Consider the following 26,119-nt stretch of genomic DNA (forward strand, 5'->3'; position numbering starts at 1 on the left):
CACCAGATAATTAAACTTCATGAAGGGAATCATAAAATATTACAACTTAAACTGAATGAGGAACAGGTGCGTACAGAGGCCAGTGTCCTATTGGCTGACCTACTCTGGTAATCCTTTGCTCCGTACTTATTGGTCAGACCAGATCCATCTTTGGAACTCTGCCATTTGAGCTCAATTTTCAATCTGCAAAATTCTTACTGTAATTTGCGCCCGTGTGAAATTAATGATCAGTAATCAAATATCATACAGACTATCATACAGACAGCGAGTTTAGTATGTCTGACGTTTGCATTCTAGTGTGTTGCTTTCTCGTTATAATTAGGATATACAGATGGAAACGGAGGAATCACAGGAAGGACAAAAACAGAAAGTCCATGTGGCGGGGTGTGGTTTGTGGTTCAGCTGCAAACACACAATAACACGCGATTATAACAAAGTTAGTTTACATTTTGTGTTAGAACATTTTTTCTTTGTCAAAATTTGTAGCTTTTTTTATGCCATATTATAGACGGACTTTAAATAACTTTTTACTATTACTTCACTCTGGTACTTTTCAGCAGTTTCAGTGTTACACTATGTTACGCTTATATAGAGGTGGCAAAAGTACAGATACTGTGTACCTAAGTAGAATTACAGATTTGTGTTAAAATACTCTGGTAAAAGATGAAATACTGATTCAACTTATTCACTCATGCAAAAGTGAAAAAGTAAAGCCTCTGAAAATGTACTTAAAGCGAGAAAGTGAAAAGAAGTTTTTTTGAGGATGTTTCTATCAGCTATTTTTTGGCAAAGTCAACTGAAACTCATGCTATATTAAAATAATAACATTATATAAATATTTTTAAAGTATGTTTGAGTAATTTTTAATTCTAGTGAATTAACCCTGTTATGTAGAACATGAGCAGATAAAAATACAGAGAACCCAGAAACACCAAAGCCGCTGTGCGTCGCTACATTACTGGTAAATTTACCAAAATACGGCAAAATAACCTGTTTATACTGCACTAAATTTCATGCAGCCTTTATTTTAGTTTGTTTCGCAGTGTGTTTCACGCTATGAAAAATCAAACCTTCACATCACGTACAGATCCAATGTCTGATTTAAGAAAAAAATCAAACAAAAAAATCAAACAAAGCAACATCCTTTAAATCTTCATAGGAGGGCACAGGTTTTAAAACAGACTTTATTCATCTTATCTTTGGGCCATTGCGTCAAAGCATATTTGTTTGCACTTTAACTCACAGATAAGGATGCTGAGTCACCTGCTGAGATATATGAGCTTCCAGTTTCAGTTATAAAACAAGGCTTCACTCTATGCGTGTTGCGTCACAAGTGAGAAAAGGCGAGGCAAGGCAGACGGCGCCTCCAACTTGGACATGTACCCAACTCTAGGTAAACATTTACTCTGATTTTATGTGTGTGTATGAGAGAGAGAGAGACAGAGATCACCATGGTAGGGAGGGCTATTTAAACATGACAAAGACTTGCATAAACACTGACAAAATAAGTTTGTATGGGTGTGGCAAACTTTGATAGTTTCACCCGCATCGAGGTGGGCCTGTGAGCTTTTGTGGGTGCCCATGGAAACAGAGTAAACACAAAAGCAGGTGTCTGGTCAGTTTAATTCACTAAGAGCTCAAATAAAAGACATGATGGAATTTGATAGGTGTGGTATGTTTTCCCCCTTCACCTGTAAGGGAACAGGACTGATGCCAAGGTAAGTAGATTTTATCTCTTGTTTTTAATATCCTACACAGACTTGCGTTTCAGGTAACGTTTTAGTCAACTGAAAAAACAAAAAACTGATTAAATTACATAATAATGATTGTGTATTAACACAATATATAGATATATAGATATTTTGAAACTTATTTTTGTGAATTTGGCCAAATTCTTCAGGACACACAGCACAAGTAAAAATTGTTGCGTCTTTACTGATAAGATGTTGTAAACTAACTTAAGCCTAATAAACTTGATAACAATCAAATAAAGTAAATTAAAAATAATAATAAAAAAATGTGGTCATATAATACTAATACTTTCCTCTTGGAAACATTAGGCTTAAAATTTGTAGGTAGTTAGTTATAAAATCTATCTATATGTAACTACCTGCAAATTTTATGATGTTACCATCATCTGTAAGGGTTTATATTCACTAATTATAGGCTGTATTTTAGTAGGCTGTGTTTGAAACAGTGGCAGTTTAAACCAGATTAGAGATTATCTAACTGTCAGACTTTGTCATTACCAGTGTTGGGTAAGTTACTTTAAATTAGTAACTTAGTTACATTACTAGTTACTTCTCTAAAAAAGTAACTCAGTTACTTCAAGTTACTCGTTACTTTCAAAGTAACTAGTTACTAGGGAAAGTAACTTTGGTTTTACTCAGAATTCTCTTGTTAATGTGTTGCTTCCGTAACTGGATACCCAGCAAGATTGTCAGTCTTCTATCTTGCTTACATGCCACAAGTGCACTGTGCCACCTACCAACAGAAAGGAAAAAATAATGTGCACATTTCCACGAGAGAAATCCCACGCCTGGACCGTCGTTGACCGCCGCCATGATTCTAGCCTGCTTTTTACATCCAACACAAAAACTGCAGTCGTGGTGCTTTTGATTGTACTCAGAACTTGGAAATTCTGCCTTCTGAATAGGAAGATGTAGGTAACACCAGACTGCAGATGAGCTGCATACAGAGCTGGACTGGGACAAAACAATCGTCCCGGGCATTTTGACTAGAGACCGGCCCGCCATTATAGGAAAAATCATAAAGCCTTTGAATGAAAATAAACGCTGTTGTGACAGTGATGTACACTGTTCTGATGGTATATATGTATCAATCTATCAATTGTTTGTTGTAAGACTCAGATAATTATTATTTTTTTAAAGCGAGACATTTTAAATGAGAATAATAAAGAAAAGTATTTCCTTGTCCCCCCCTTTCCCTGTAAATGCCCTACATGGACCCCTGGCAACACTTTGCTAGATCCACCCCTGCACAGTTACCAGCTGTCAGCTACTTAGAAAAGGATGCTGGTGTTATTTGTCTCTCAGAAACAGTTCATAACTTCCCTTCAACTCATTCATGTCACCTAAAAGGTAAACCTGTTTCTCCATCACCTGTTCAGCTCTGATGATTCAGTAAGGACATCTCCTGGTTTCATCTTCATGTTTCCCTCTCACCAGATAACCAAACCAATATCATGACCAGCAGTTTTACAGCTGTGGCTCCAGCAAACATCAGCTGATACACTCTAATAAATAAAACATTGGTTCAAATAAAAAAAACATGTTAACGTTTTCCACTAGAATTTTTGAGTTAAGCCAACTTCTGGCAGAATAACATTAATTCAAAGCAATATTTTTGAGTATGGTGAAGTAGCCTTTTTGGCCACAATTAAACACATTCTTAAGTAAAATTAACTTAATAATTTTCGACTAGAACACAAAAATTTAAGTTGATCCAACGTGAATTTTATGTATAGTGAAGTTACTTTTTGGCCACAAAAAAAAACACATTCTGAGTAACATGAACTTAATAATTGTCAACAAATACACAGGAATTTAAGTTGATCCAAGATTATATTTATGTATGGTGAAATAACTTTTTGATCAAAATAAAACACATTTATAATTAAAATGAACTTAACTGTCGGCATAAATAGTATTTATGTTGGTCAAATATGATATTTTGGTTACAGTGTAGTAATTTTTTTGTCCTACAGGAGATTCTATAAGGGCATTTACCTGTTTCCCAGCAGGCTAAGTCGCTCCAAAATACAACCTTGATCATTTGGCTGTGTCTTATAACCATGACTACTGCGTGGGCAGGCTCATGCATGGTGGTGCCTGCCCACAAAGAAGTCAAGGTTCTAAGACCTTATAAACTTGTCGATCACTTTTTTCCCCAAACGAAGGTCAGCCTTAACATGCACTGTGTGCTCTTGTGTCATGACCTTCAGAAAAAGAAATGGATGTTGTGTGTATTTGTTTGAATGCGGCAGATGTGATGCCAAATACCTGGACATCAGCTAAGGGACTTGTACCTGGTGCTCAGAAAGAATAGAAATTCAGACAGATGTATTCAAATGAGTTAGACCCATTTAATTCCAATAACAAACATCACAATTCTTTAACGTGCGTGCGAAGTGCAAGATTTGTGGGCTTCAGTTTCCTAGAACACAAATTGCCCGCTGAAACTTAAGGAACTGTGTATTAAAACTGTAATACAACCTACTACTTGAATCCTCTTTTTTTTTTACTTTAACATGTGACAGTGAATCAAAACAAAAGATGACAGGCTGCTATACATTAAATGCACTAATTTAAACATAAAATGAGCAAAGCTTCTTTCATTCAACTTTGTCAGCACTCTTACAAAGTATTCTTGATTCTCTTCTATATTTGACTTTTCACCCTCAAGATTAAGGCCAGCTAAAGAGGGCATTACACAAACTTTAAAACACACCAGTACCCTCAGAACACAGGTCATGGAAGAAATTAAACGCATTCCTTAAAAATGTGCAAATAACAGCATTTAAGACACGGCAAAACATTAACTCAGAAGACTTAAGAACAGCGCTTTAAAATTTAGTAAAACACAATGAAGTAGTGCCAGAAATGCAGGAATAAGGTTTTTGTGAAACTCACTCACGAATGGTCTATCAAGTCTGCTCTAGAAAATACCAAACTTAAGATTCATTACTTTAGGGCTGGCTTTTTGTCCATCAAGCTCAAGGCATAGCTTTTGAAATACCTCAAAGGTAAATTTCAGCTGCTTGGGATAGGTAAGGTTCAGAGCGTAGATTACTCCCATCATCAAAGCACAGGATCTGGCAACATCAATCCTCTCCAGGATCTTGGATCCCTCAACGATGATGGTTGCAGGCCCATCACCAATGATAGCAATCTTCATGATTTGCATTGCAAGGTCTGTGTTGAGCTCCTCCTCATCCTTGTAGGAGAAATTAAATGTTAGGATGTATAAAATACATAGCTCAAGCACTTCAGGATGACGTGCATAAGGGAATGAACTACTACAGGTAGGAAAATAAGCTAAAACAGGTTGTCTTTTGTGTTTTTTAGTGATTTTACTTTGTCATTCTGTAATTTTTAAAAGCTAAATTAAACCATAATCCAATGTTTAAAATAAAAAATGTCTTGTTTTTCACAGTTTTGTTTTTCCACTTTGAAAAGAAAATCTAATAAATCATTTTTAAGGGTTATTCCACTTCTAAGTGAAATTTTATCTATTGCCATATTGCCACAGTTAGAAAGTGAGAAACAAGCCTTTTGTAAACAGCACACTAATTCTCCTGATCCGGAAGCAATCCATTTGCTTTAGCATAGCATAAACAATGGAAGTGAATAGCAGGTGCTAGCATGTTGTGTGCAAAAGTGATTAAAATGACTCAGTAATGAAAACAAATATTTCTTGGGAGCTCAGTAATCATGTTCACGGCAAATGAAAAGTGCAAAAGTAACACGGAAGATTTGCAGAAGCTGATTTAGACTTGAGACTACATTGCAGTTACGACAAACACCGCTGTAAACATCCACTGCATGGTGCATGGATATAACGCAAAAGTTGAAAAAGCCTCCAGCTTCCATAAACAAACACACACAGCCACTACTATACAAGCATAGTAAGCTGCAGTAACAATGGATGGGTCTTTGATTTGTTGAAGAAATATTGCACAAATAGCATGTTGGTTTATAGACACTGGTCGGCAGTGGCTTCAACTGCTGTGTTATAACCATGTGGAGGCTTACAGCAGTGCTTTGTCGTAATGTAGTCCCAAGTCTAAATCGGCTCCTGAAAATCCTTCATGTCAATTCATACTTTTCATTTGCAGTCAGCATGATTGTTGAGCTCCCCAGGAATACTTGGTATCATTATTGAGTGATTTTAATCACTTTTGCACACAAAATGCTAGTACCTGCCATTCACTTCCATTGTTTATGCTCTGCTAAAGCTGCTGCCAGATCAGGAAAATGACTGCGCTGGCTACAAAATTTTTTATCCTGTGTGTTTATGTTGCACCTTATCACGGAAACAGGTTTCTATTCAGCAAATTATGTTCAATGACAATGGCAATAAACATCTTCGGATTGTAATTCTGAAATGCTTTTTTCTCACTTATACATGGCAATAGACATCTCTTCACTTGGGGTTGGAATGTCCCTTAACTCATTCAGTGCCAGCCACTCTCAGATTTCATACCCCCCTCAGTGCCAGAGATATTTAGCTTTTTCACTGATTTTGAAGGCTCACAGAATATTTTGTTCTATGACTATGTGAATTCTGAAACCACCATGACAAAAATGAGTCTCTCTTCTTTCAGCCGCAAAAAAAATGTTTCTACCTCTGTTATTTAGAAATTTGCAGTAGAAAAGAGAAACTTTCATGACAAAACACCTGTTTCTGGATCAACCCCATGACTTAAATGAACAAAAACAATCTAGGTAAGGACATGGCAGAGGCTGTACACTGAGGATATGGCGTAACCTATAATGTTTCATCAGCTCTTCCTTAGTGGAGGTTGCAAATTTACAGATTTTGCAAGGCCAATCCATACTTCATGATTCTGAATTACTCAATTCAAGCTTACTTGTTAAAGCTTACTTCAGAAGGTCCCTTGGTATTCGATACCAGGAGAAGATGATGGTTTGAGCCTTAGTCCTGGCAAGAAACACAGCAAAGTAATTGAATATTTCGGTGAGATTCCCACTTTCTTTAGAAGGCTGACCACGTCTTAACTGGAACCCCTAGATCTGCAACGCCAGGACAGTGTATAACACCAGAAAGTCGTGCCTGCACAAAAATACAAAAGATGGTATTTTCAACTTCACCTGTGAGTCTTCAATACAGTGAATAAGTTTCACCTGTCAAAGCTGTGTGAGCTAGAACCAAACATTCAAAACTACATAGACCTGAATACACTGGGTGCTGGAAAGCCTAACGTGGCTTTCCATAGATCAAATATACATAGAGGTGACATAGACTGGGCCTGTCTGTTGGAGCGTGTATCCCCACCGACCGCGATCTTGGAGGGGTCTCCACTCGCCCCCAGTGCATGTATTTCTACTGAGGAATGTGTTAACTCAAAAAAAAAAAAAATTATATATATATATATATTTATTTTTTTTATCAACAAAAGCAAACATAAGGTGTGGCATGACAGGACAGAATCATTTCTGACAGTAAATACGAAAAAAAACCCAAACTTTTTTATACACAAGCTACAATGTCAATAATCCCACTTGATCTGTTTTCATTTCATTCTCCAAAACCAAATTGGAATCAATGCTGAGTCAACAGCTATGGTCATTTTTGTGCACCCTAGTGTCGCAAAAACTGGCATACTACTGAAACCATATGTGGGATTATTGACCTTTCTTGCCTTATCTGTTTGGAAAAATATTTAAACATTTTCCTTATTTACCATGGGTGAATACATTCCTCAGTAGAAAAAATGCACTGGCGGCGAATGGGGACCCAACCAAGATGGCGGCCCGCTATTGATTTTTTTCTTACTTTCAAACTTTATTGAGCAATATCAATGTTACAGCCAGTGCCAATGCACGTCGCCTCTACGTCTCTACAAAACACGGAAAGTCCCCAAAAATTAGGGACAGCTAACTACCCTACCATATGCGGCACAATGCACTTAAGTCTGGTCTTTTACCTGTGAAAATAGGCCGAGCAGCCGGTGAAGAACCGCTCTTAGCGGTCAACAGACACACCGGACTAATGGCGACTGCACTTCCTGCGCAGAAGCCAATGGGGTTGAACTTCACCCCGTAACGTTACGAAAATTTAGAAGCGTTTCTTAACAATTACTAACATAAAATGCTTCCCTTCAAAAAATAAATTTCACATTTCAAAAATAAACTCACAGTGAACACAACTTAGCTTGGCTAGCTACGTTAGCATAGTAGTTTGCGCTGGGGCTAACAACGTCCGCTATCTTTTAAAAATTATAAGACAATTACAGTGGTCTGCATTAGAGTAACGTCAGTGTTAAATTTTCCAAAAAGAGCCCAACAATTTATGCTATCGCGGAATTAGCTGCTGTGTGTACATTAAACACACACAAACGCGGGGGCAAGCTAAGATGTATGTTATGTATGTTACGTCATTGTTTTAAAGTAAACTAACAAAATCCAAAGCGACTGCAAATATGTGTAATTTCGCATAAAATTACTCACCGTTCGCGACGAACACAGCTCTTGATAAACCTTGAACACGTGCTGTTGAATATGTCCGCTTGAGTAGAAGAAGGGAACTGTGAGCTGTTTACACGTCATCAAGTTGTATTTTACATCGACAGAACTTAAAATTATATTGTTTTTTGATTAAAAGAAGATTTTAAATTCAGACAAATCACGATTATATATTGAGTAAAGAGGCATAATTTATGTGTCACCCGAACTCAATAAAATAAAAATTGTAATTAGGAAGTCTAACAGTATTTATGAACTTGATTTTTCATTTCACAACAACATATATATGTAAGTAATGACTAAAGGTCCCATTAATTACTTTTTAGAGTGTACTAGAAATTAATATTAAATAAATTCTAACAACAGCTGATCAAGCTTAAACGTGCTGCTGTTGTTTAACGCGACATCCGCTGGTTTCCTCTTTCTGGCGCAAAGTGGGCGATAAATAAACAAGAGAGAAAAGCCGATCAGCTGATCATTGATCAGTTTCGTGATTGAAGTAGAAACGGGAGAGGAGAGAATGAGAGAAGAAGAGGCAGCTGTGCAGCTTCAGCTTTGTGTCTTTTTCATTGTAGCTGAAGTCCGGGACAAACTGTGTTCCTTTTCACCTCAGTACGAAACGCGTTTTTACGGGACGGTTGGCAACTCTAATAATTAACCGTATGAACAAAATAAAGTTCAACATCAGTAACATAGCACCCACACAGCTGTATAGAAACTCCGTCATGCTAGCTAGCACGCAGTACGAAAATGTCAGCATACCGAAAATAAACTCCACCTAAACTTGGTTTATATCTGACTCCGATAGACTGCAGGTCATAACTTCTTACCTGAAGTTCAGTTCACCTGACACGCGGACCGGCGGCCGCCTCGGGTCTCTCCTCTTGCCTCCCTTTTCCTTCATCCACCTGCTGGCTTCCACCACTTGCTAATGTTATTGAATCTGTGGAAGCTCCGCGATATCCACCACACGAAGTAACGAGTAACGAGCCTATCTAAATCCCAGTAACGAGTAACGCGTTCCTGGTTTTGGCATAATAACTAGTTACCGTGCTCGTTACCACAATAATAACGTAGTTACTGTAACGCGTTACTTAATAACGCGTTAGTCCCAACACTGGTCATTACTAGTCATTAGTTGCTACTTTAAGTTAGATGCTATATGTTACGTGTTACATGGTGGGAGCATGCACAGACACAGGACCTCTAAGATCTCCATTCTGGTGCTTGTTGTGTGTGTGTTTTTGAAGTTTATGTGTTTTGTGTTTGATCATTTGTCAAGTGTAGTGGTTTACACATTCACCTAACAAGTAAAAGATCTCTTTTTGATACCAGGAGAAGGTACAATCCCTGGGTGTTGTGTCAGGAAGGTCATTTGGTATTAAAATCTGCCAAATCAAGCATGGAGAGCCACCCACCGAAAGTAGCTTTTATCTCTACTTATGATCCCAGAATACACTGCACTTAGGAGCAAAATACAAGCCACCACAAAGGCGTGCAAGAGTGTCCTTGTGGCTATGAGACGAGGTTTGAACTAAGTGGGCCTTTTCTGAGGATGAGGACATGGAAGTGTACACATCAAATGTTTTCTTCTGTGTAAATCACTGTGTTGTCACTGTTACTGTCAACAAACATGTCCAGGTCTAGCCTTGGATGCCAAAGAAAATTAGGAGTGACACAGCTTTCAGATCTGGCAACCAAACCTTTTATAGCACAACTAGAGCCGGCCGGTTGTGGGTGAGGGGAGGAAGGCAGGATAAGCCTGGCAGGGCAGGCAGAACATCACCAATCACAAGACCAGTAACTGTACAGCTGGTGGTGTGCTCACCTATTTGGTAAAGGTGAGAGAGCTAAAGGCCTCCACAGATAGGTGCCAACAACCTTGTGATAACTACAGCCACACCTTCACAGTGCTACAGCATGATGTAAGGTGTGAGGTTAGAGCTGTCACCCTCCTTCATGGAGTGAGTGGATGGGTACTGAAAGAATGTGCAAATCAGCTTTCTAAGGCCTTCACAAAGACATGAAAACCAGAAACTCCTTGGCTGTGCACTGCTGTTTTTGGAGGAACTTCCTGTCCCAATATCATGAAAGAACGTGCAAACCCAGACAAGACCTGTCAAAGTTGCTGCCCACTGGAAGACAATTCATGCTCACCAATAAACAGATTCGAGAACAGCTTCTAACCCGAGCCCATTTTCACTCCCGAGTCATAATACACTGACAATTTGTCACGTCCCACGGCGTTCCTGAGGAACGCCAAAACGTGACCTTCCACATTCTTATGCTACGCGCCAGGTTATGGATGAAATCCAGTAGTATTCCAGCCTTAACCCTAACCATAACCTTATCCCTAACGTTAACCATGACTTTAATGATGTTAGATAGTGTTTTCCAAAGCGATTTAAATAAAATGAATATACATGTGTAGATTCATTCCAAATGGTTCTCATGTGTCCTCATTTTTCTTATCTCCTAATATGTGTTGGGTGCCCAGAAGTGCTGATTTGTAACAGAGCTAAAATTTTACGCTTTGGGAGTGAAAACGTGTTGCTAACCCAGAGCCTTGCGAAAACTGAACAATTCCAAGGATTTAGTTTGATGGGGGGAGGGTGTTCTATAACTTTGGACTGGTAGTGTAAATGTTCCTTATTGTATATGTACAATATATCCAAATGCAATAGCTCAGCTGCTTCATTATACTGTATAGTATTATATTTCATTTTACTTGAATAAAATGCTTAGAAAGGTGTTCCATAGCTCTGAGGTCCCCCTCATTTTATGTGTGATGTTTTTCATACGGTGTTTGTACTACCATGTTGAAAAATTATTGTGGACTGGCATATTTGTTTAAATAGTTATGCAATTGGTTTATGTTTGCATTGAGGCCAGTGTGTATTTGTGAGCTGGATGGATACGCAGATGCACTGTGTCAACAGCCATTGCACTGTTTTTCTTGGCCTTCATGCAAAAGCTATTCTGCATTTGTAGTGTGTTGTCAGGTGGTTGAAAGATTTAATTTATGTTTCCATTTGTAGAGGGATTTGCCTATGGACAGCATACAGAGAGGGGTATTCAACTAATGCAAACATGCCCCTGTGCAGTCCTCCATAATCCCAATATCGCATTGCTTGTTGTGAATGATCCTGTGCATTGATTGAATGCGGTCTGGATGACTAGTGGCATGCAACAGGGAAGGGCTGGATAGCTGACCTTACCAGGAATGGGAGAAGAGGGACTCAAACACCATAGATCAAAAAATACATAATAAAAAAGTACAAACAATGGCTACCAAGGAAACTTTTTGTTGTTTTTAACAGTGGTTTAACTTCAGCTGTTATAACTTTTCTATTCTATGCAACTAGCTGATTGACCAAAAATAGCTCAAACAACCGTAGTCTACAGACCAGTTGTACCACATATTTTTGACACAGCCCCATTGGAAAACAGACACTCTCTGCAGGTAGAAGTCCATAGCTACCCACAAACTGCCAGTATACTGCCAGTGTGCTATTCATATTTTGAACATCAGTTGTGTTGTTTTGCTGTGCATACACAACTCTACATCACTATTTTCATATGAATTCTTCTTAGTCACTTGCACTAAAGCCAAAGTGTATCCAAACAATGCTGATCATCTGTTTTGAAGGACATGGTTTTGTTTGCTTTGCTTTTTGTTGTACATCTGTCTTTTTTACAGACTGTTAAGTGTCAAGACCTTTCCAGGAAACTGCAACATACAGGAAACAACTGTGACTGGTGGATGCAGGCACATGGTAAGGTGCTGATTGAAGGAGCATTTGATTTGCTTTTACTTTGCACTTTAAGTAGTAGTGTGGATCAAATCTTGCTAATTGTGGAAAACCCCAAATACTGACTAAATTTGGTTTATTGTGCTCTGCGGAAAAAGGTATTAATGTTGCCACAATAGTCAGTGGTGATCAAAAATAGCATTAATCAGTTTAACCACTTGTTAATGTGTTTTTTTAAATGATTGGTTTTCTAGTTTCATTACTAGACTGAAGGCACACAGAGCTCACACCATATGGCAGAGAACACCATCTAGTGGTGTAGTATGGAAACTGAGAGTCAGTGTCACAGTGAGTGCAAGTTAATTGCATGTTTCATGTTATGAATCACTGTGATTAAACAGGCCACAAAAATTCAAAGAGCCCACATGGTGTGACTGTCTCTGATCAAATGCTGGTTATGAACATTTTACAGTTGTAGAAGAAGTATTCTATTCTCAATACTAAAAATATTAACACTACAGAATAGACAAATTCTGTTTTATTACAATAAAAGTTTAAATGTTCTGCATTAAAATATACTGACTACTGGCTAACAATTGGCCTTGGGGTCAGTTAATATCCCGTTGTCATAACCACTGTGAGCTGATACTGAAGAAGTCACTTGGTTGAGTTACGAACAGTTTCTCCCACTGAAAAGGCACGATGAACAGATTGAACTTTGTGGGAAATTAACACTTGATTAAAAATAACGTTCTTTTTGCAAACAGACACGTTACATGTTTACAGATTTGTACCTGTAGAAACTCTTTTGTGGTCTTCAGTGACCACAACTAAATTCAAGATTCAAGATATTCAAGAAGTTTATTGTCATATACACCACAAAATCCAAGTGGTTACACAGAGCAATGAAATTCTTACTTTGCAGGTTCCCTTCACAAAATTAAATAAACAACTAACTAAAATAAAGAATAACTTAATTCTGAGATAGAAAATAAAAAAATAAAGTAAAACAAGTGCTTATGTAGCTTATGTGTGGGTAGTCAGAATTTAAAGTGCAAGTAGATGCAACACTGTCACAGTGGTAATATATGCAGAATATGCAATATTAAAATGTTTATATTGTATGAAGTTGTATTATGTTGTATATAAATGTACAAAATTGCGAATTACAGGTTAAAGATAACTACAGTTCAACAATTAGTCAGTGATTCAGCTGCCTGGTGGCCTGTGGATAGAAACTGTGTTTTAGTCTGGTTGTCCTTGCTTTCAAACTCCTGTAGCGTCAGCCAGATGGCAGGAGTGTGAATTGTGTGTTCTGTCCTTAATGATATTCTGTGCCCTTTTTCTGACCTGGGTGTGGTAAATGTCCTGAAGTGGTGTGAGGAGTACTCCACAGATGAATTGTGCTGTTTTAATAACACGTTGGAGAGCCTTCCTGTCCTGGGTGGTGCTGTTCCCATGATGCAGTTTGTCAGGATACCCTCCACTGTGCATCTGTAAAAGTTGCTGAGCGGTTTGGAAGTTAATCCAAATTTCCTCAGCTTCCTTAGGAAGATGAGTCATTGTTGAGCCTTCTTGATGATCTGCTGTGTGTTATGGGTCCAGTTGAGATCCTCACTGATGTGGGTGCCGAGGAATTTGAAGGTCTTCACCCTCTCCACCTGAGTCCCGTTGATGTATAGTGGGGCGTGCTCGTCCTTGGGTCAATAATCATCTCCTTAGTCTTCTCAGCATTTAAGGAGCGATTCTTTTCCAGGCACCAGGACACCAGCTGAGCCACCTCTTCCCTGTAAGCAGTATCGCGTTGCAAACATGTCTGCCACTAGGGGCGCCATGACATTTAAATACCAGTAATCCAAAAACCATCAGGGTGATTGTGTCCTATAAAAGTTTTTAATATTTTGTAGCTGCTTTAGTTTCCTGCAGTGGATGGGACTAACCACAACTAAAGTTGATGTCCAAGAAGCATTTTTTTTTAAAATTGAAAAACATATACAACAAAAAGAAAAAGGACATGTGGTGATTATAATCTTAGCTTTTAGACCATCTAGAAACACTAACAGTGGCTGAAAGTGTCAGTCATAAATGTACAATGTACATACAGTAACAATGTGGGCTGCAAATAGTTATTTGTGATAAATTTTTGAAACAACAATAAAGTTTTAAGTTTTTATACCAGCATGCATCACTTCCTATATCTCTATTTTGCTGTCTCATTAATTTTCATGGTGAGACCACATCCTTCATGCTCAGTGTCATGCATAAAAAACTGTGGCTTTCAGTGGAATCAACATAGGAAGGAAAAGAAGATATGTTCTATCTGAAAAACTGAAGTGTTTTTATCTTGTGTGTGTATGTTATCTTGTGACCACACTGTGGACCAGTGAAATCATCATACTATTCAAACTACTAGACAAATGGTTCAGTCTGAATTAACGTTACCGCAGATTCAAGATTCAAGATCCTTTTATTTGTCACGTACATGGTTATATAAGTATAACACGTAGAGAAATGTGACCTGATGCGCTCCTCGACTGTGCAAAATAGAGAGAGAAAAAACATTATATACAGTAAGTAAGTAGATATATACAAAGAGGACATGTGCAATAAGTGAGTGAATTATATACGTTCATGTCAAATAGAATAAAACAATCTGGAAATTTACAGTTCAAAATTTGGGAATGTACATTGTGTGAGTGGGGTGTTAAAGTGGCTTGTGCCGCAATGAAGTCAGAAGGATCAGGCATGAAATGGGACTAGGAATAAGTGAGCCCTGTCTGAGTTTGTTATGGTTGGTTGTGGGCCCCTCTGTTCTTGTCCGGATGGTGCGGAACCTTCTGCCTGATTGCAGAAGCCGGAACAGTTTATTGCTGGGGTGGAACGGGTCCTTCAGTATCAGAGCTGCTCTCAGATACTGTGGGGACAGAACCCCACAGTGGGGTTCTGTCAGGACCCAGAAGCAGTGCTTGACCTAAAGGGGGACCAGCGTGTGTGGCAAGGTGCTGCTGGATATGCTTTCATTGCTCTGAGATCAGTTAGTTAGTGAGTTTTGTCTTGTTCTTTGTGTATCTTTGATCTACTTTTTACTTTTTTACTATGTGCAGCAACCTGTGTTGTTTTTGAATGTGCTTATAAATAAATTGATTGATTGATTAATTGATTGATTGAGTTACAATCAGTACGTTGTGTAGAAACACAGCTACTATTAGCAAGTAAATGAGCTTCAGTGAGTTATCATTGCAACACATGAGTTTCCTGTTGCTAAAAAACTTGGTCAACGTGTGATGTAGAGAAGGGCTCCTTTACTACTTTAGCAAGGAAAGCTCTTCTTTTCCCTGCTTTTATTGCAGTCATCTGAAGCAAACCGGAGCACTCATATTTGAGGCTATTTATGTGGAAAAAGAAAAGGGTTTTAAAATTTGTGCTGGGACACATAGCAAACCTTCTGGCAAAGACATTGATCTGCCATCCTGGAGAAGTTTGACCATCTTTGCAACCTCTGTAGGGTCCAGGTTTCGCTTCATGACGTCAAATGGACAAATGCAAAACTAATGGAAAAATGGCCAGAAAAGATTAGGAGAGAAAAATGTCAGTGGCCTTCATCTGTAAATCCAATCTGGTTTTAGCAGTTATCGCATTGTTGCCCCTCTAGTTGTTAATTTCATTAACACCAAATCAGCTGAGACTGATTTAGTGTTCCTTTCATTTTTTGGAGTGTTATATTAAAACATTATGTCTTTTGTGATCATTTACCTCCACAAACACAGTTTCATTTTTTCAACCAGCTTTATAGTTTTTCTGAATATAACATAGCTTTTAGTAACCCTTGTAAGTATAGCTGAAAATATCAGTGATATACATAGACGTCTACACCCAGTGGAAATGTCACATGTAAAGAATCTCCATCACACAGTCATTAAATAAGGTTGTTATTTATGTTAAATTTGACCACAAGCTTATCAGTTCATGCATCAGTTCCATGTCTCTATTTTGCTGACTCACGGTTACGGCACTTCCTTTGAGCTCAGCATAAAAAAGTTTTGTGCCAAATTGGGTTTCAGTGCATTTAACACCTGATAAAAAAACAAGATAAGAAGACTTATTGTGCCTGAGAAATTTGGGTGTTTCAATGACATATTCGAACTGTTCTGCTCTGCTTGGAATTATTCAAAGAGTTCATTTAAAAATTGTTGGCTTCTTGGCATGGACCTTAAAGCACAATCTACAAATTTTTTATAGGATTGATGTGTAGGAAGGCTAGGTGTTTGGGATCATTGTTTTGTGATTAAACAACTGTGTTCAAGCTGAAATTGAAGAATTTAGAGGTAGTCCTTTGTCTTTATTACATCCACCTTGTGCACCAGTACCACTGGCTGAAAACAGACCCAGAGCATAATTCCACAACCACCATACATATTTGAGTGTGGGTGTATAAATGACATTTGGTTAAAAGTTTCAGTGGTACACAGGCATATCTGCACCCCCTGAAACTGTGAGCGCCATCATTACATAGCAGCATTACATAGTTTGTAAGTGTGTGTGTGCGTGTGTGTGTGTGTGTGTGTGTGCGTGCATTTTTCTATCTTGATGGTGTCCATGACCTGAAAAATGAACCACCCCACGGGGACCGGTTTTTACTGTGGGGAATGAAAATTGCCCATGAGTACAAGCATTGCATTCGATAGAAAATAGGCTGCTGATATGCTTGGTGAAGTTAAAAAAAGGGTTCCCAGGAAGTTGCTTTTCATGATTCTACGTATGGCCTACAGGCCATGGATGGCATTATGTGGGAATTTGCACCTGTGGGAACACTGTAGACTGGGTGTTGTGGGACAGATATTAATGATATATTTAACCACAGACTTTGAACGGTTGGGTTTGATGTGTTGATTTTGTTGACTAATCAATTTCCAAGGTCAAACCACAGCTTTCAGCTCAACATATAAATATGTGCATCACAGTGGGTTATAATGCATTCAGCGTCTGATCAAAGAGAGATAAGAAGAAATGTTCTGGTTGCGTAATTTCAGTTGCATGCTCCTTTTCATCATCCAGCCAGGTTAGTAATGTCTTTTGTTGCACTTGAATTTACTGTTTGGTAATTTCGACTTTCATGTAAATCAGCAAATGCAATGTCACATTACTGATGTGTTTTAGTATTGCAAAGCAGTTGGTTCAGAGTGTTTGTTTCACTCACCTGTTCATTACTTTCATTACTTCATTGCTGTTCATTACTTGATAGTCTGCTCGTTTTGTTATGTGACAGGATTTTGTTGTTGTTGTTTTAGGCCATGGTTCTGAGATTATTGAAGGGAAAGAGGTTGAGCCACACTCGCTGCCTTTCATGGCCTATGTGGAAAGCAAAACATCTTTCTGTGGAGGGACATTAATCCATCCACAATGGGTACTGACTGCTGCTCACTGCACTGGGTAGGAGCCCGAGGATTACTGCGTTAAAATGTTCAAATCCAAATATTACACCATTTTTTTAACAGACCATGTAAAAGTTTTTTGTTTTTTTTTACACCTGCTCCAGAACTACAATGAGAAAATAGGCACTAAAATGTGTCAGTATCAAGTATCCAGAATTTTCAAATGTCAACTAATAAATTTTACTATAATTTTACATGTTAAGTTGATTACATTTAATTGACAGGATAAATATACAAAGTTGGACATGATATATTTAATAAATATATATATATTTATTTATATTTCAATAGATGTTCCATTATATTGTGAACATTATATATCCATGGAGCTGTTGTAGGAAATGCTATTTATAATGGATTTTTTCAATTTATGTTGTTGAAATTCTTTATTTGGCTGACCGACTATACCACACAAATTAATCTAATGCTCAGTAATGGCCATAACCCAGCCATATGCAACAATCCACATATAATAAGGTGACTGACCTATTAACATTTTATATAAATGAACTATCATCACTGTGTTTTTTCTTTTATAGTGTGAGTCTAGTGATCCTGGGAGTCCACTCCCTCCAGAAAGTGGAAAGAGATTCTTGGCAAATCAGAGAAGTTGTGAAACGTTTTCCTCATCCGGACTATTACAGTGTCTTCCTGGGCAATGACCTCATGTTGCTCATGGTAAGCTGATAATTCAGTGTCCAAAAACAAATGAAGCAAAGATGTGGATGAGTTTATTTTAACCTTATATTATAGATTATGTAATTCAATAAATTGCTGTATATATTTCCCATTTTCCAAATAAAATATATAAATAAAGGACAGGCAGTTCAAGACTTTACCACAGTGTTGCATACATATATTTACTTTGTGGTCAACTATGTAAAGCTAATGTACAGACAGTCATTATCAATATGTAATAGTTATTTTTAACTCTTTTTCAGCTTAACAAACCTGTGGAGTTGACCAAAACAGTGAAATGGCTCGAGTTGGGCAACACTGCCAAAGACCCTCCAGCTGGCAGCAAGTGTCTGGTGGCCGGATGGGGAACAACCGAAAAGACGGACTGGTCGGATGTCCTGATGTCAGTCAATGTGACTGTGATTGACAGACAGAAGTGCAACTCTCATTATTATTACAACAACAGACCTGTTATCACCAGAGGCATGATATGTGCTGGTTCAAATGGTTTAAACAATGCTGATACCTGTCAAGTAAGTATATAAAAAGCATGTATTTTTTCACGCCTGTTAGTTAGTCCAAGAAAAACTATCGTGAATTTGATTTTCCTGCAGGGGGATTCAGGAGGGCCACTGTTGTGCAATGGAGAGCTGGCTGGAGTCACTTCTTTTGGAGATGGTTGTGGTATTATTAAAAAACCTGGAGTCTACTCGTTTATCTCGAACAAACAACTCGACTGGATCCAAGAAACCATTAACAGATCTGAAATGTCATGAATCCGCAGGCATCGACCAATATGAGCAAAGCAAGAAGGGAATCTTTGATACTTCTATGTTAAATAATATTTGGTCTCTGTAGATCACTTAGTTGACAATTATTCATTTTAGCGTTGCATTTTTTTCTCTTATAGTTTATGATGTTTTAGTTTCTGGTAGGGTTTTGTACTCTGTACTTTGCACTGCAGGAACTTAAGGCAGCTACAACGTGGCGTGAACAATAATAGGATTGACCCTCTAAATGAAAAGGAAACAGTCAGTATGATGGTTTGTGGATTAATGTTTGTCATTTTAGCTGTTGTCACTACAGACTGTTCATAAATCAGGTTATCCCTTTTTCTATAAAACAAGTTTCTGCAATTGTCTCTTTTTTATGTTCCACTTTTTATAAACTGCTACTGGTAAGAGCAGATGTGACAATTAGGCCCTTAATGATAAGAATATGATGAAGAATTGGATGTTTCATGGTAAAATGGAAGTTTGTCCCTGGATTCATCCACTTCTCTGTATCAAGAGGACTTTTTTAAATGAAAAACTCAATATTATGTTAGTCTGTTCTTTATGTATTCTATGACCATGACTGTGTACAGCTGTACAACACACTTTTTATTTACACACTTTTTTTTTTAACACAACGCTCTAAGATGTCACAATAAAGCCATAAAGTTTTGCAAAATCACATAAATCACATGCATAAATGTATCTTGCAATTTCATTTTTTTAAAGCTTATAGAAGTCAGAGATTTCAGCCAGGTCTGCTTCAGTCATATGGGTAAAGATAATAAAATACAACACTGAAGTATGTAATGCTTTAAGGTCACAGGACAAAAGTCAAGGTTACATGAATTAGGAAAAAAGTTTTAATTTCCATTGGATCATCTCCAAACTTTAAAGCAATATATTACTCATTGGGTGACATATGCACTTTCTTTGTTTGATCTTTTTAAAACATTATTTGTTTCAGTACTGCTTTATATAACTTCACAGTGACACAAAAAGAATACTATACTATGCTAGATTTACATCTAGTGCTGATGTTAGCGTATTATCAATGCTGACATCAACATAAAAAATCAAAGTTTTAGCATAGCCCTTGCCCTCTGTGGGGAGTTGTGTCATAGTGCACACACAAAAAAGCAGAGAGCAACCCCTTGTTGTGCAGTATGAATACTGATTGTCAGTGCCACAGTGAGACTCTGAATACTTTATTAATCCCTGAGGAAATTATGGAAGATGCCAGGGTCATAAAAGTAAAGATGTTAGTTATTTACTCCAAAAACGGCTGTTGAGGGCTGTAGGTGGGTTGTTTGTATGTATAATCAAGTTGCACCTCAACCATATGTTTGTGGTAGGCATCAACAAGCTTCTGGCATAACTCTGGCTTTATATTTTTTCACTCTTTTTGGAAGAATTGGTAGTTTATTTAAAATTGTTGGATTCCTAGCACAAATCGGCTTTTTTATTGCCATATTTTATGATATGTTGGTTTCTGTTAGCTTGCTCCAATTTTTATGGACACTGCACATTTAACAGTAGCCCTCTCATGATTTGTCCTTTCCACTGCAGCAACCTAAGGCAGTTAAAATATGGAACAAACATTAATAGGACTGATCCCTTAATTACAGTTTTAGCCTTGGACACAGTCACTGTAATAGCTGATGTATTATTGTTTGGCCTTTTAGCTGAGAGTACACAGATGTGGAAGTACCTGATGCACCTGCAAAGAGAAGCCAGTTCAAAAGTGCTTCAAGCCTGCATTCTTTCTGATGGATAAAAATAATGAGTGCAGAAAAGCTACATGGTTGCTGCTCTTTGTCGCCAACCATTATATTCTTAGTGTTGCCGTGTTCTGTTTGCTATTTTCTATTTTCTTTAAATGTCATGAAATCTGAATTTCCCTTCTTCCAGATAACTGACATATGAAATATTTAGGACATATTCAATGGCACATTGTTTGTGCCATTCCATCAGAGATGGGGACTAACTTACAAGTAACGCGTTACTGTAATCTGATTACTTTTTTCAAGTAACGAGTAATGTAGCGGATTACTATTGCAAAAAAAGTAATTAGATTACTGTTACTTTCCCGTAAGCACGCTGCGTTATGCCGTTACTTAACCGTTATGATTTTGTTTGTGAGTATCTCATGACAATGATGTAAGCCCATGCAACGTCCGTGGCAGCAACAGACATGTGTAGATCACCAATGGATAATATGGAGTGCGGGAGAGAGTATGACCATGCAGCGTTTAAAGCGTGGACGTACTGACATTACTTTGAGTTTGCAAGCCACCACAGGAATGTGAAATTCACAGAGAAACCCCTGGATCCTCCCACTGACATGACAGCTGCGGCACCGGGCAAAGCTCCGACTGCTCCACTCCTGCTAAACAGGTGAAAATAGATTTAAGAGCGACAGGACTTACTGCCGCTGAATCTTTGATTTTTATTTATTTTCTGTTGTGTTTTACTTGCATCTATTTGAAAGAGTGAGTGTAAACACAAAACATTATTTTATATACTGGAATATGCAGAAAATATGTTTAAATGTTAAACAATTTCTTCAAGTCAAAGACAGTTGCATATAATTTATTTTTTTCTTAATGCAATGTGCAAAGAGTTAAAAGATTAAAACTCAAAACAATTTTTAGAAAGAGACTTTCCATTTGATTCAATTTTATATAATGGACCATGCATAAAAAATAGAATTGGGCTGAAAGGTCTATTGCTTTATTATGTATTCAGGTTTTGTATCATGTTTTTCAAATGTAACTAAGTAACTAATTACTTTTGAAAATATGTCATCAGTAAAGAAATGGGATTACTTAATTGGAGACGGAATCAGTAATTAGTAACTAATTACTTTTTTCAAGTAACTTGACCAACACTGGTCCCCATCCAGCCACTAGACACTTACTTCGGGCTGGAGGGTCACTGACAGTGTTGCTCAACTGGAGGAATTTCACTGTCTTTATATTTTACTGAGAACCCAAAAGAAAAAAAACATGTTGATATTTATATTTTTGGATTAATATTTTCTTCTTTTTTTCCCTATTGATCCCAGTTATTGGTTGTTGCACTCCTGCTACAATTAGGTGATTTGAGTTTTTGTGTCCAACTAGGAAAATATATTTATATATTTTTTAAAATCCTTATTTAATCAGAAAAAAAAATCCATGAGATTAAAAAATCCCTTTTACAAGGATGTCCTGGCTAAGATGAGAAGCAACACAGTGTGCAAAGTGCAAAACAAGTCAAACTGGGTAAAGGGATAAGAGATTCCAACCTCAACCTGAGCTGCAGTTCATTCCAAGACATCAGGCCGAAATAAGACATACGCAGCTTCACCACATGAAGGTCATGCATAAGTTCAGTAAGGAAGATCTATGGTCTCACATTTGGCTAAAACAAAGCTTCACATCACTTCCACTTTCTGATGCTGCTGATTGTGACATCATGTCATGGTTGGGCAGTTCTCTCCGGCCAACCTGCCCATTGTGTCCGTGTGTGTTCTGCGTTTTTCTGTTTCCCCTCTTTTTCCTTCTCCCTGTGTTTGTTTACACTCGCGCTCCCGGATGTTTTTGACATGGAGCGCAGGGGCGGATCTAGAAGGGTGGCATGGGGTGGCAAGTGCCACCCTAAAATGATCCCTTGCCACCCCAAGTGCCACCCCAGTCTTGCATATGACAGTGTTGTTTATTAAAATAAGATAGCATTAACAGTTTGAGCGTAGTTACAGTCAACAGTGACTATAAATGCTAAAACTGAATATATTTCAGAGTGTTCCCCCCCTCAACCGTTAACAAATGGTTCAGCCCATAGTAGGACCGGCTTTTTTCTTGTTTTCAGTAGCAAGCGATGCTTATGATTGTGTCAGAGCACATTTTGAACAACACCATGGGAATTACGGATTTTACACAGGTGGTCGGTTGTTACACTCTGGAAATGGAAGGAAGGTGAGTGATATTAACCCTCCGTGGTCCACGGACACGCTGCACCTCCAAATCACATGACTGATGTAAGCTGACGTAGCAACAAGCTGCAGCCACGCTGAGTCTCTATTTCAGCCCACATTGTGTTATGTGAAGGCTGTGTGCAGGCAGGAAAAGGACCCAAAGTGCAGACTCCAGAGACAAACGTAAACTCAAACAGCTTTAATGCTGAACTCAAAAGGTAACAAAACTGAGACTTCCAGATAAACTTATACAAACAGAACACACAGCTAGATAAGGGTAGATCGCGACACGGACACAGAGAAACACAGGGCTTAGATACACAGAGGGAGCAATCAGGGAATGAGTAACAGGAGGGAAACACAGCTGGGGCAAATCAGAACTGACGAGACAAGGAAGAAAACTGAACACACTGAGATAAGACAGAGACCTTCAAAGTAAAACAGGAAGCACATAACACAGACTGAACAAAAGACACAGACTCACATGCAGGCACTACAACAGAGGGAACAGAAACGTGGGACCAGGGCAGACACAGAGATATAAACCATAAGATAGAACTCTAACAAAGAAACCAAAGACTAGAAATGATAAATAACATAATAAACTCAAAACTCTGGGTCAACGACCCAGACATCCTAACACATTGAAAGTTAGGACTTCAAAGATTTTAAATTTTAATTACAGGCCAGTAAATCCAGAGTTATGATAATATATATAAGCCACGCTTTTTTCTAAATACTGTCGTCACGTTTTTGTGTGTGTGTGTTTTAAGCGTTTTCTAAGGACAGCGCGAAAACAGTAAAGACAGGAAAAAAAGCCACCTCTTTCCTATCGGTGGAAAAATGTACCATGTCGACCAATTTAAAAAAAAGTCAACACGTGGGATTTGGCTGTTTAAGAAGAGGGAAAAGTTTTGGGAGTGACGGTAACGGCAGCGAGACAGAGCGAGCGAGTGAGAGAGAGAGAGTTTTTAGATGTGGGAGATTTGTGACGTCTAGTGTGGAGTGTATACTTAGTGTTGTGTTGTCTTGTGTAGTTGTTCTGTTGTGTAGTCGTTGTTTTGTTTTGTGTGTCAGTGAGGGCACTAATGAATGTCACAAAGGCACATTTGCAACGTAAACACTGTCACTAAGTAGAAAACCAGCGGAGTGATACACCTCCTGTTGTCAGGCCTGCAGGTTTATCCCTGTGCTGTTCTCCTCTGTCTTTTGGTGGACAAACTTTTTTTTTTTTACTGGCACACATCATTTGTGCGGCATCTTATTGCGACACCTGATTGTTCTCTCATTTTAGTTAGTAATAGTTTTAAATGGTTGTACAAAATGAAAAAACGGCAGGTATATTGGCTGCATTTTAGACAAATAGTTGTATATGTTTACAAAATGTACAATTTATATTTACTCAACATGTCTGTGGGTTTTTTTACAGTAAAAAATACTACTAAGATTTTAAGTTGTTTGTGTGATTTCAGATCAGTAATACTAATGCAGTATGTCAGTGAAAAAAAACAACTAAATTCAGTTGAGCTGAAAAGAATGATACCAAACAAGGCAAGGGGAAAAAAATAAAAAGAAACAATTTGAGGGTGAAATACAAACGTAAACTCTAAAGGAGTCAAAAATGGCCGCTTGTATTTCAGACTTCAGTGGGTTAATGCAACAAATCATGAAAAATTCGGTTTAAATTTTTGTTCATGACAGTGCAGATTTCTGACATTTTGTGTAATTTAAACTGTAACAATGTGATTGTTTTCTAACAAAAAACAGTGTGAAACTTAAGTTAGACTTGTGTTTGTAAATGAACCGCCCCGTGTTGTGTAGCTTTCTGGATTTTATACTTATTGGGCTACATATTTATTTATTATACAAGCTATACAGTACATAAGATCAAAACTCACATGTTTTATGTAACTAAAGTGTGTAATTATGTGGGCTACAGACAATAATTAAGTTATAGACTATATTTATATGAAAAACGTGTATACTTACTGCATTTGAATCATTTTAACCATATGTAACCTCCTGCATATGTTTTTGGGGGAAAAAAAAAGGCTTTGATTTTGCCACCCCATTTGATTTCTTTGCCACCCTCATGCCACCCTACGAAAATTTCTCTAGATCCGCCCCTGATGGAGCGACCTCTCCTCTCAGAAGTGTTCCAGCGCGGGAGGCAGCCGCACCTGCAGCTCATCAAGCCATCACCTGCTGTGCTGATTACCTTCTCCATGAGCATCCTATTTAGCAGTACGACTGAGCTTCAGTCAACGATAGATTATTGAGTTTATGTCAGGGTCCCTGTGCCTACCCGGTCGGCTCAGTATGGCTACATGTTTTTGTTTTCATTTTGCTCCTGCTCTCTCTCTTCCTCCCTTTCCCTCCTCCCTCTGCCTGGGCGGAGCTCACCTGTGGGCTCCCGCCCTTGGCCCAAGCACCTGGTCGCAATGACACACCTGTGGCTCATCACGAGAGTGTTCCAGCTCCTTCATAAGATGGCAGCTTTGTGTTTCTCGTCGCTGGACCGTTGCCGACTCTCGTTAGTGTAACCCCAGCTCAGTTTACTCTCGTGTGTTTCTCAGCGATCTTCCTTTAAGTAATCCCTTTGTGTCTCTGTGAGCAGATTCCCTGGACCAACCCCTGTGTTACCTGAGCGATCGAGCATGCGAGGTGTGGAGTAAGCTATCGTGTTTTCTGTGGAGCGTGAAGAGGAGCGTGAGGCGTGGACGGAGTGTGTGTGGACTGTCAGCGTCTTTCCCCATTCGTGTGTGGACCCCCGGAGCCCGTCCTTCCCCTCACTTTGTAAATAGATCACCCGGTGTTGCTGTAATAAAGACTGTTGTGTTTTCGAATTCAGAGCCTGCGCGTGAGTCCGTTCAGTCCCGTTGTGACAGTTTACCCTTGTTAGTATGGCCGTGTTTCTCAGTGTTTTTGAATCCTGCTTGTTGTGAATACCTATGCCGACGTGTGTATGTTTGTTGTTTAGAAGTGTTACTACCACCTAGTGGTAACTAAGCAGAACATTTTTTTTGTAGAGGAAGTTGTCTACAGGAGGTAGCGTGCTCTATTGCTTCAGTGGAAAATTGTGATTCTGATGTCAATCTATGCAATCCTGGTGTTAAAGTCCACAATATCGGCTTCGTCCGTAAGCTCTTATACATTTAATGTGCATTAAGTTTTAACACTATTTTGAGTTAAATCATTTGGAGGCAAGTAGATGCTTGTATTTTCAGCAGATGCTTCATTTGTGGTTATGTTTTAATTGCACTGTGTTAGAAATGTTCCAAGCAGAACATTTCTTTAG

General features: G+C 38.3%; 1 protein-coding gene and 3 long non-coding RNA genes across 10 annotated transcripts; 2 read left to right on the plus strand and 2 right to left on the minus strand.

Moving 5' to 3' along the window:
- The first annotated feature begins 1,341 nt into the window (after window positions 1-1,341).
- On the plus strand, window positions 1,342-19,496 carry LOC100709451 (granzyme K). Of its 6 annotated transcripts, none has more exons than XM_019365645.2 (6): window positions 1,342-1,393; window positions 11,929-12,004; window positions 17,269-17,410; window positions 17,952-18,090; window positions 18,354-18,623; window positions 18,705-19,496. In XM_019365645.2, the coding sequence occupies exons 2-6, from the start codon at window positions 11,992-11,994 to the stop codon at window positions 18,864-18,866; spliced, it is 726 nt and encodes a 241-aa protein (XP_019221190.1). In that variant the 5' UTR covers window positions 1,342-1,393; window positions 11,929-11,991; the 3' UTR covers window positions 18,867-19,496. The 6 variants fall into 6 exon arrangements, with proteins under 6 accessions (XP_019221190.1, XP_019221189.1, XP_025767803.1 ...); XM_025912018.1 differs by lacking the exon at window positions 1,342-1,393 and adding an exon at window positions 1,424-1,718 and having other exon boundaries at window positions 11,267-12,004; XM_025912019.1 differs by lacking the exon at window positions 1,342-1,393 and adding an exon at window positions 1,424-1,718.
- Window positions 4,269-8,553, minus strand: LOC109204551 (uncharacterized). 2 transcript variants are annotated; one of them, XR_003222418.1, is made up of 3 exons: window positions 8,214-8,553; window positions 6,628-6,816; window positions 4,269-4,956 (listed from the first exon to the last, which is right to left on the minus strand). It is a non-coding gene; the product is annotated as an uncharacterized LOC109204551 (long non-coding RNA). The 2 variants fall into 2 exon arrangements; XR_002064044.2 differs by having other exon boundaries at window positions 6,614-6,816.
- On the minus strand, window positions 12,445-18,451 carry LOC112848330 (uncharacterized). The gene is made up of 2 exons (XR_003222419.1): window positions 18,364-18,451; window positions 12,445-15,528 (listed from the first exon to the last, which is right to left on the minus strand). It is a non-coding gene; the product is annotated as an uncharacterized LOC112848330 (long non-coding RNA).
- A 5,418-nt stretch (window positions 19,497-24,914) lies between the features above and the next one.
- LOC102082707 (uncharacterized) lies at window positions 24,915-25,667 on the plus strand. The gene is made up of 2 exons (XR_269682.4): window positions 24,915-25,354; window positions 25,439-25,667. It is a non-coding gene; the product is annotated as an uncharacterized LOC102082707 (long non-coding RNA).
- The last annotated feature ends 452 nt before the right edge of the window (window positions 25,668-26,119 follow it).

This window comes from Oreochromis niloticus, linkage group LG12 (assembly GCF_001858045.2).
Source record: "Oreochromis niloticus isolate F11D_XX linkage group LG12, O_niloticus_UMD_NMBU, whole genome shotgun sequence".
In the NCBI taxonomy this organism is placed as follows: Eukaryota; Metazoa; Chordata; class Actinopteri; order Cichliformes; family Cichlidae; genus Oreochromis; species Oreochromis niloticus.